Below are 11,611 nucleotides of genomic sequence, written 5' to 3'. Positions count from 1 at the left end.
CAACCATTGACGTGGCTGTAAAATGATCTCGTCTTATCTTTAGAAAACAAGAAATCACTGATGAGGTTTAAGAACCTCAGAGTACACATTTACACCTGAGTAGCCCGGATTCAAGCTACCTTGTTTTTGACTGTGCACTTTCCATGAATAATTTAATTGACGCTAGATCTTTCTGTGCAGAGGAGAGCTTGCTTGGAATGAGATGGCTTGATCAGTGTGTGTTCTGGTTCTCTTTACTTCACAGCGGTGTTGCCGTTTCAAATTTACTCCGCGTTGCACAGTAGGGTGCTTTCACTTCACCTGCAGAAGTGCCCAAATTATATAGCTACTTACTGCTAACAAGGAAACTCTTAATGAGAAATTATTGACTTCAAGGAGCTGGCCTGTCACTTGGCTGGGGCAGGATTTTTGAAAATGATTGCATTACACAGCTATGTTTATATTAAGGAACTGTCTAAAATTTGACTAATTGGATGAAGACCTTTCCCCCAGTTATCTTCACAGGAAATATTAACAATGTAATTACATTGTTCCAAACAACTAATGTGTTTGAGCTATGATGCAATTATACAAATGTGCAGCATGTCACACATTACAACTTTATAAACACAAATGGCCGCTATTCACATAAGAGCACTTTTTTTCCTCAACAAAATTCAGAAACAAGGCAAAGCAGTTTCTGTATTCTTCACCAAAATAATTGTTTAAAGTTATTAAAAGATCAGATTTAAATTTCAAAACTGTCAGCATCAATCTATGGCTCAGGTTGTGAGAACAGAAATGGATTCAGCTTCAGAAATTTGAATGAGAGAACTTACAAATTCCAACAAATTTGACAAGAACATTCGATAACAAAAGTTCTGTTTAGTTTTAGTGTTGATTTTATGTCAGAATCTCCTTAATATTACCTTCAAGAACTGAAACCTGGTCTACTGTTTATTACAGAAGTATAAGATTCTGCAGACGCTGGGAATCTGAAATAAAATAGAGGTAGAAATGTTCAGCAGGTCAGGCAGCATTTGTGGAGAAAGAAATAGAGATAATATTAACACTGATTCTCTCTCCATAAATGCTGGCTGACAAGACGGACTCACTCTACACCTGTAGGAAGGAACTGCAGCTGCTGGTTTAAACTGAAATTAAACACAAAAAGCAGGAGTAGTAACTTAGCAGGTCAGACAGCAAGTCTGAAGGAAAGGAATAGGTGACGTTTCAGGTCGGGTCTGAAGAAGGGTCTCGACCCGAACCGTCACCCATTCCTTCTGCTGACTGACCCGCTGAGTTACTCCAGCATTTTGTGTCTAACACTCTACACCTTCTGTTTGATTACAGTTATCAATGACATTATTTGTGATAATATTTCTCCCACCATTTCTCCCCATGATTCGGGTGGATAAACAACCATGGATATGCCTACATGCTGAATGTATTCATAGCAGGGTCCAATCCTGCTCAATTAATACTTCCACCACCAATTCACCCATCCAGTCTTCTCCCTGACTGTTAGATACTAAGATCAATTGTAGCATTCCATGGCCAGTTTGACTAGTTTAGTTTAGTTTAGAGAAACAGCGCTGAAACAGGCCCTTCAGCACAGAGTCCGAACTGACCAGCGATCCCCGCACATTAACACTATCTTACACACACTGGGGACAATTTACACTAATACCAAGCCAATTAACTTACAAACCTGTACGTTTTTGGAACGTGGGAGGAAACCAAGATCTCGGAGAAAACCCACAGGGGTCACGGGGAGAACGTACAAACTCCGTACAGACAGCACCTGTAGTCGGGATCAAATCCGGGTCTTCGGCGCTGCAAGAGCTGTAAGGCAGCAACTCTACCGCTGCGCCACCGTGACGAAGATTAGCCAATGCATCAGATCAAACTGGGGATCCTTCTAGTTTACATGGTCCTGCATTATACATTGCATTCACCAATTCAACTCTCATCCAGTTAATGTTTTACAGAGGGCTATGGAACCATGTGCAAATAGACAAAACAATTTTATTACAGCAAACACAAATGATTGCATATGGAAATAATATATAATCAAGCAGATTTTCAGTGAAGGGCAAGAATTGCCTGGTGTCTTCTGAAAAGTAATCTTGCATTGGCAGTCGGTTTTAAATTTGAGAATGTAGATTAACATTTGCAAAATGAGAAGGATCATTGGTATTATTAAAACAAAATGGCAGATTAAGCATTATAGCAATGTTGATGTTTTGTAGTTCATTGCACATATTCATTTACAGTATACATTGCAAAAATAATGTTATTAATATTATTACAGTTGGTGCATAAAAGAATCACAAAAAAAAATGTTTTAAGTTAACAGGCGGGCCTGTCATTTCCAGCAAGGTTGATTCACATTTAGGTTTTCACATTTTATACGGGCAAGTTCCTGAAATTGCAATTAGAAACCTGAGTGACCAGGGCACGGAGCTTTGGATCACATTAATTAACCAGACTCTAGGATTGCAAATTAACAATACAAGGATAGAAACATGTACATTAGAGTGCAAATCAAAAATTAGGTTGGGAAAGCCAGATAATTTGATTTTTAAAGGAAAATCAGAGGAAGAATGGAATATTTAAAAAAAACATTTTAAAAGTCCAACAATTTAAATTTGAAGGAGCATTAATTACATACAGGTAGCTGATTATTGCTTATGGAGTTAGTTATTGTCCTTAGCGGAAATGTGTATAATTAGTTAGACAATAGACAATAGGTGCAGGAGAAGGCCATTCGGCCCTTCGAGCCAGCACCACCATTCAATGTGATCATGGCTGATCATTCTCAATCAGTACTCCATTCCTGCCTTCTCCCCATTCCCCCTGACTCCGCTATCCTTAAGAGCTCTATCTAGCTCTCTCTTGAATGCATTCAGAGAATTGGCCTCCACTGCCTTCTGAGGCAGAGAATTCCACAGATTCACAACTCTCTGACTGAAAAAGTGTTTGCTCATCTCCGTTATGATCAGCCATGATCACATTGAATGGCGGTGCTGGCTCGAAGGGCCGAATGGCCTACTCCTGCACCTATTGTCTATTGTTCTAAATGGCCTACTCCTTATTCTTAAACTGTGGCCCCTGGTTCTGGACTCCCCCAACATTGGGAACATGTTTCCTGCCTCTAACGTGTCCAACCCCTTAATAATCTTATATGTTTCAATAAGATCCCCTCTCATCCTTCTAAATTCCAGTTTAGCTTGTATTTTGGCTTTGGGCTTGAGCATTTATCCTCGTGTTGCAGCACAAGTGTATACCTTGTATTTTAATTGCAATTGTTAATTTTCAGTAGCAAAGAGAGTGATGGCTTCTTCTTCCATTTCTTTTGTGTCCATCATCCATGTTTCAAATGTCACATCACTATCATCATCTATTGTGCAAGTGATGGCTCCCACTGGGAGTGATGGCTGTTAGTTAATAAATTGCTGCTGCTTAAGAGATATTAATAGTAGTAAAGATTTTGGCTTGTGGCAAATTTAGTTTCACATCTACTACACAATGGCTGCAACTTCACATGGTATATAAACTATGTTAATGGTCAGCGAAATGTCATTTTTGGATTGCTAACAATGGAGCATGGCAGCACGGACAAACCATAGTTTAATTGTGCCGGATCTTTGGTAGATGTTGCTGCACATAAACAGCAGTGGGTACCTTTAGCATGAAGTTTAATTTGACAGCACATTTAGCCTTTAAAAGCTGGAGAAGAAAGGGAATATAATTGAGGCTCCTCGGCACATCTAACTTTCCATATATAGAAATGAAGCCAGCAAACTCTAAATGATTTAACACACGTTCGTTCCATTCATACTATGTGAAAGTCACCACGTTGTTTGTTAGTTTGGTAGTACTGAGGCATGGGGCATACTCAACACGAGGCATGATCATGTAACATATTTATAAAGGTTGGTTATACTCCTGCTTCCAAATCAAGAGGTTCTGAGTTTAAGTGTAGGAAGGAACTGCGGATGCAGTTTTACACCGAAGTTAGACACAGAATGCTGGAGTAACTCAGCGGGACAGGCAGCATCTCTGGATAGAAGGAATGGGTGACGTTTCGGGTGGAGACCCTTCTTCAGATTGAGATTAAGTACCACTTCAGGTGTTTGAGTGCAAAATGCAAACGGACATTACAATGTACTGCTGAAGGGCAGCCGGAAAGTCAAAGGTGGTGATTTGTCATTGAGATGCTAATTCAAGATCTGCTCTGCTCTCTCAGGTGAACATGCAACTTTATAGCATGACTTAGAAATGTTTCTTAGAAACATAGAAAATAGGTGCAGGAGGAGGCCATTTGGTCCTTCGAGCCAGCACCACCATTCATTGTGATCATGGTTGATCATCCACAATCAGTAACCTGTGCCTGCCTTCTCCCATATCCCTTGATTCCACTAGCCTCTAGAGCCGTATCTAACTCTCTTTTAAATTCATCCAGTGTATTGGCCTCCACTGCCCTCCGTGGCAGGGAAATCCACAAATTCACAACTCTCTAGGTGAAAAAGTTTTTTCTCACCTCAGTTTTAAATGGCCTCTCCTTTATTCTTCGACTGTGGCCCCTGGTTCTGGGAACAATGGGAACATTTTTCCTGCATCTAGCTTGTCCAGTCCTTTTATATTTTTATACGTTTCTATAAGATCCCCTCTCATCCTTCTTCTTGCGTTTCTTGGTAAACCGATGGTCTCAACATTTATTCAGTTGCTGTTTGCAGCAGTTTGCTATGCCTCATCAGACTGCTAGCATGCCTACATTTTAACAGTGACTACATATCCCAAATATACCACACTGGCTTTCGGGCCTCTTGCGGTTAGAATGCAAGTCTTTAAAAATCCTTCACCTGCTTCTTCATCGGTTTGTCCAGAAGTTACCTATTGATCGTGTATAAAGGTGAAGTAGTCACACAAATTATCCTGTTGAGAAACAGGGCACTAACACACTTTATGATTTGTTTGATATTAATGTTCTCTTTACCGGTGCTGATCAAGTAAGAGAGTAAAGAGTAAAGATTAAATATATTTTACAAAACCGATTTTAGGAAGGGGAAGTTCCATTGCCCATAGATAGACACAAAATGCTGGAGTAACTCAGCGGGACAGGCAGCATCTCTGGAGAGAAGGAATGGGTGACGTTTCGGGTCGAGACCCTTCTTCAGAGTCAGGGGAGAGGGAGACACAGAAATAAGGAAGGGTAAGGTGTGAAAATGAGACATCAAAGGGTGTGCGGTTCAAGGAAAATGTAGAATAGATCATTGTTAGCTCGGGGAAGGTGACAACAAAGCATTCAGAGATAAAAATTTAATCAGGGGACAGTCAGACTGGTCGGAGAACTAGGATGGGGGTGGGATGGAGAGAGAGGGAATGCACGGGTTACTTGAAGTTAGAGAAGTCAATGTTCATACCGCTGGGGTGAAAGCTGCCCAAGCGAAATATGAGGTGCTGTTCCTCCAATTTGTGCTGGGCCTCACTCTGACAATGGAGGAGGCCCAGGACAAAAAGGTCAGTGTGGGAATGGGAGTGGGGGTTTAAAGTGTTTAGCCATTGGGAGATCATGTAGGTTTAGGCGGACTGAGCGGAGGTGTTCAACGAAACGAGCAGCGAGCCTGTGCTTGGTCTTACCGATATACAGGAGTCCACAGCTGGAACAGCAGATACAGTCCTTCCTACACAGTTCCATTGTCCAGCTGGGACCTTATTAGGACATGTGACTGGAGTGCTACTAAATTTGTATGTGGTTGTCAAAAACTGTGGTCCAAATTGATTTTCTTGTTGTGAATTCACGTTTATTGTATGTGCTGATTGTATGACTTTAAATATGGAACTGTATATCTAGATGGGTCACTCGTAGCCATTATACATTGTCATCTAATTAATAAGAACTCGTCACTGTCGCACTCTAATAACAGTGCTGTGACAAAGCTGACATGGATAGATCTTTGTTCCTTTGCTTGCTCTCTGAAACGGCTTGCAATGTTTTTCTGGGTTAATGATGCAGTGTGATTATAAGTTGCAGTATCATCTATGCTGCGGTTGCTAGAGCTGGATAAATGCAACAGCTCCTTGTGGTACCTGCCATTGTATTCTACAACTTTCAGCTTAATTCGCTACATTTGAGATTCCCGATGGTCCCGTGCAAGACTAACTGATCTCGGTGCCAAAGGGGACCGTAAAATGTCATTCAGGATTATATTGATACCACTTAAATTTAGCTGAGACCTTGATATGTAGTCGTTCCTGTTCATCCTGGCACTGCCACATTAGTTAGTTTGTAGTCACGTGTGCCGAGGTACAGTGAAAAGATTTTGTTGCGTGCTAACAAGTCAGCGGAAAGACAATAATACATGATTACAATCGAGCCATTCGTAGTGTACAGGTACATGATTAGGAAATAAAGGTTTTTAGTGCAAGATAAAGCCAGTGGAGATTTTACAATGTGGGGCGATTGTGGCTGGCACGCAAATAGTCGCCCGGGTTGGGAGGCATGTTTTGTTTAGTTTAGTTTAGTTTAGTTTAGTTTAGTTTAGGGATACAGTGCGGAAACAGGCCCTATCGGCCCACCGGGTCCGCGCCGACCAGCGATCCCCGCACATTAACATTATCCTACACCCACCAGGGATAGTTTTTACATTTACCAAGCCAAATGTTCCCAATGTTGGGGGGAGTCCAGAACCAGGGGCCACAGACTAAGAATAAAGGGGAGGCCATTTAAAACTGAGGTGAGAAGAAACTTTTTAATCCAGAGAGTTGTGAATTTGTGGAATTCTCTGGCACGGAGGGCAGTGGAGGCCGATTCACTGGATGAATTTAAAAGAGAGTTAGATAGAGCTCTGGGGGCTAGCAGAAAGAATCGGCCTCCGCTGCCCTCCGTGGCAGAAAATTCCACAGTTTTAAATGGCCTCCTCTTTATTCTTGGACCTTCATGTTATTTAGGCAATTGCCTCAGAGTAAGAAGTAGGCCATTTTGGACTGAAGGACTGTGGGAACATCATGCTTACTTATTGATTTCATAATCTCTTATGTATTATAAGTACATAAGAAATGTATTTATAATACAGCTACCATATTGAAGTTGCATAGCAAACCTACATAAAGTGTGTTGAAAGGAGCTGCAGATGCTGGTATATTCTGACGATAGATGCAAAGTGCTGGAGTAACTCAGTGGGTCAAGGCAGCACCTCTGGAGTAAAAGGAAGTGGTGACATTTCGGGTCGAGACCCTTCTTCAGACTGAAGGAAGAGTGGAGGGAAAAGCAATCTGAGAAAGACCAGATAATGTGTATTTTGTTTGTGTGATACTCATTGACATTTCTGATGAGGCAGCACACCCTCAATGCTGAATAGACCTTTAGCCAGGAGTTTTGTGCTCACTGATCATTGATACATTGACAATTTGGCAGTCAGTGCCGGGAAGACAAAAAAAAAAGGTTATACGGGGACAGCAGACCACAATAGCAATGAGATTCTGTGTCAATTTTGGCACTGAAATGTTTCCCACGTAAAGAATGGTTTACAGATTATGGAGAAGATGTCAAGTGGCTTTTTGTTTTGCGTTACATTTGCATCAGTCTGAAGTGAAAGCAACAATGGCTCAAGCTGCCTCAGAACCACAGCGATATCCAATTAACACACTGATTGGACACATAACGAAGTATCTGCTAGAGGCTCTGTCCAATGGGAGGATTCTGGAGTGATAGTGAAATTGCTCTATAAATGGAATCCGACAAACTGCTCGTACCAGAAAAAAGAAAGTTGCTGTAATTTGTAATTAATTAATCTAACACTGAACATTTCAAAAACTATATCCTGACTACAGGGCCTGTCCCACTTAGGCGATTTTCTAGGCGACTGTCAAAGTCGTAGCAGATCGCCGAAATTTTCTTTTACCCGACGACAATGACCACGACAATGCCGAGTCAGGTCGCGATTACACCGTCTTTGGAAACATCGCGAAATTCTCACACTGTCAATGCTTCTCCAGCGTCCTAATTTTCGCTGAAATCACTGACAAATCGGTATGTACTTGAGAGTTTTGAAATATAACATCTTGCCCGGGTTACTTGAAAACCAAGCTTCATACAAGCATAAACTGGATTGACTTCCAGTTTACTAATAGCAGTATTAAGAAATGTAATTTTAAAAGTGGTTAAATGGATTTTTGTGCGGAGTGTGGGCATTCTTTGAAAATATACGGGAGATGCATATCTGGTTTCTGGGTTGCATATCTGGGTTGAGAGCCTACTTTAAATGTAATCGCTGATGGCCATAAACATCGCGAAAATTCCCACGCTTACCTGACCGTCAAACTATCGCCTCCAATCTACCTGTCAAATGTCCTGAAGGTAAATAAATTGGTTAAACACAAGTATTTTATGGTATCTTCAAATGACTTTACTTAATTTAATATTATGTGCTTCTAAATGCATCTAGCAAACCTGGGGACAGCATACGACAGCGCCCACAATAAGCAACGATACCTGAGGATAAGCCAGCTGTCGCCGGAAAATGTCATACCGGTTGGTTTCTCAGCGACGCGCCGAGATCCACTACGATTCTTGGAAGACTCCTCACGATCATGCCCGCGACACCCGGCGAACTGTCGGCGACAGCCTAGTCACTGGCAGTCGCCTTAAAATTACCTAAAGTGGGAGAGGCCCTTACCACTTTTACTCTGTGTTGTTTTGGTGTTCTTGCTTTTCTATATGCTAAAACTCTCGTTTGTTTGTTTGTTTGTTCCTGAACTACAGTCAAAACGGCTGTTAAAGTTTAAAGTTTAAATCTATCTCCTAGGGAGGGAGTGGGTGGAGTGAGGGGGGGGGAGAGGAGGGAAGATAAGGGGGTTGAGGGAGATGGAGTGGGGGGAAGGGGGTGGAGGGAGGGGGGGAGGGAGGAAGTGAAGGGAGGTGGGGAGAAGAGGGTGCTGCACCAATGTAGGAGGGGTTTGGGCCCAACAGGTCCACTTGGTCTAGTTTCCTTTAATTATTTGGATACCTCAAGAGTGTGACAGATTGTATTCCTGGTTAATAAGGGTGTTTCTTGATTAGTAAGGGTGTCAAGGATTATGGGGAGAAGGCAGGAGAATGGGGGGGTTGAGAGGGGAAGATAGATCAGCCATGATTGAATGGCGGAGTAGTCTCGATGGGCCGAATGGCCTACTTCTGCACCGATGTCTTAAGAATTCATGAGTTTATGAACAGAGGGTTGAGTATAGATAATGAAGTTGCCAGAGACACCGGCAAAAATAAAAGCATAGTCTGAAAATGATCTCAGTATGGAAGCTCCGATTTTATATAATGTTTTTAAGATAAATCTATGAACTTTCAGCAGATGTACAAATGCATCCATTGATGGTCCGCGAGTGCCCCATCTCACCACCTTTCATTGTAGATGGGGATTTGGAGCCTTGACCTCACTAGGGCAGGAGAGCACCTCGTCCACTGTCACGTCGTTCAGCTCATCCAGGCTGATGTACTTGTGATGGATATTCTCCTCCGTCACTGCCACCACCCGCACACCGTGCTTGTCCTGTCCCAGCTGGCAGCCTATAGCCGACGTCACCACCATATCCAGGTCTTTAAACCTTCCACCGGCGTTCTGATGGTAATGGCCAGAGAAGACAGCGCGCACACCTGGAACACATCAAAACAGATCCCTGTTTAGCTTAGGAAAAAAACTGCAGATGCTGGTTAAATCGAAGGTGGACACAAAATGCTGGAGTAACTCAGCGGGTCAGGTAGCATCTCAGGAGAGAAGGAATGGGTGACGTTTCGGGTCCCGAAACATTACCCATTCCTTCTCTCCTGAGATGCTGCCTGACCCGCTGAGTTACGCCAGCATTTTGTGTCTACCCATGTTTAGCTTCGTTTAGTTTCGAGAGACAGCACGGAAACAGGCCCTTCAGTCCACCGAGTAAACGCCGACCAGCGATCCCCGCACATTATCACTACCTTACCCACACTAGGAACAATTTACACTTACACCAAGCCAATGAACCTACAAACCTGTACGTTTTTGGAGTGTGGGAGGAAACTGAAGATCTCGGAGAAAACCCCCTGTGGTCATGGGGAGAACGTGCAAACTCCGTACAGACAGCACCAGTGGTCGGGATTGAACCCGGGTCTCCGGCGCTGCATTCGCTGTAAGGCAGCAACTCTACCACCGCACCACACATTATAAATGTATTATGTTGTGTAACGCACTGCGACGCATTTCATTTCTTAGCTGAGTGCTGCTGCTGAAATGTTCCACCATGTTCCCAGCGTCAGCCATACAAGAAACCATGAGAGGTGTTTCCACATTTTACTACCAATCTCGGATATTGTGATTACTTACCACTGTTTTCCACTAGATTCCGCTCGACGGAGTCAACATGGAAACTGTTTATTTTATTTTATTGTCACGTGTACCGAGGTACAGTGAAAAGCTTTTGTCAGCGGGAAGACAGTACATGATTACAATTGTGCCAGTCACAGTGTACAGATAGGTGATAAGGGAATAACATTTAGTGCAAGGTAAAGCCAGTTAAGTCCGATCAAAGATAGTCTGCGCATCTCCAATGAGGTAGATAGTAGTTCAGCACTGCTCTCTGGATGTGATATGATGGCTCAGTTACCTGATAACAGCTGGGAAGAAACTGTCCCTGAATCTGGAGGTGTGCATTTTCACACTTCTACATGTTTTGCCTGATGGGAGAGGGGAGAAGAGGGAGTGGCCAGGGTGCGATTCGTCCTTGGCTGCGGGGGCTTTGATCCGACTGCAGATGGTTTGACTGGCCTGACCGCGGGAGAACAAAGAGGAAGAAGTTTAAACTTTATTGCCTGCCAATAGTTAGGAATGTGGAATCCACTGCGATGGATGTTTATGTTAACGTTTGTTGCTATTCACTTAGTATGGCTGTATGGTAACTCAAATTGCACTGTACCTTAATTGGTGCATGTGACAATAAACCGACCTTGACCTTGAAATGGTCATTAGCAATAAAAGTGGGAAGTGGGTAAGTGGGAGTGGTGGTAAAGTCTGGCCAAGTGCTAAAGCATGAAGTCAATGGTGGTTTGACAATAACATCATTCCCTTATTCAATAACTCCTCTCGTCATCGTGTTCTCTTCAGTAACATCTAAGAATATCACCAATAATTTCCCTCATATAAAGAAAAATGACCATTTGATCCACCAAAGAGGAAAAGTTGAATTCCAAAGTAAATGCTTTCCCTTCAATAATTGAAAGAGAAAATTCTCACCTTGGAATTTATTTGCATTTCTCCTTTCTCTGGGAAATTGGCTAGCATAACATTTTGCAAATATCCGTTAAGGATTTACTTCAACACTTGATCTTTGAATATGTGTACAAAATATATCCCTAAAAGATCATTTTAAACAAGTCGGCGATAAAAAAATGTTTGGATCGATGGAATTGTACAAAAGCAATCTAGAATGACTTTTTAGTGAAAGGGCTTCATTGAGTAATGTGAGCTCTGAGACCTTCTGCAACTTGGTGTCACTCGAAGCTGCCTTGTGGTAATACCACTTGACATTTCAATTTATTCAGCTTGATCACATTTCATTCAATCATTTGACATTGAGGAGAGCCACACGCAGTAAGTAACCTGAA

The 11,611-nt window shown here is 42.4% G+C and overlaps 1 protein-coding gene across 2 annotated transcripts in view; it reads right to left on the bottom strand.

Annotated features, from left to right (window-relative positions):
* Positions 1-2,042: 2,042 nt before the first annotated feature.
* Positions 2,043-11,611, bottom strand: part of cpped1 (calcineurin-like phosphoesterase domain containing 1) — a 233,636-nt gene continuing 224,067 nt past the window's right edge. For both annotated transcript variants that reach the window (XM_078418303.1, XM_078418304.1), the window contains exon 4: positions 2,043-9,631. In XM_078418303.1, coding sequence (XP_078274429.1) covers positions 9,381-9,631 — 251 coding nt within the window. In that variant the 3' untranslated portion in view covers positions 2,043-9,380. The remainder of the gene's footprint in view (positions 9,632-11,611) is intronic.

This window comes from Rhinoraja longicauda, chromosome 21 (genome assembly GCF_053455715.1).
Source record: "Rhinoraja longicauda isolate Sanriku21f chromosome 21, sRhiLon1.1, whole genome shotgun sequence".
Lineage (NCBI taxonomy): Eukaryota > Metazoa > Chordata > Chondrichthyes > Rajiformes > Arhynchobatidae > Rhinoraja > Rhinoraja longicauda.
Note: the sequence above shows the minus strand (reverse complement) of the source record. Positions and strands in the feature narration are given on the sequence as shown.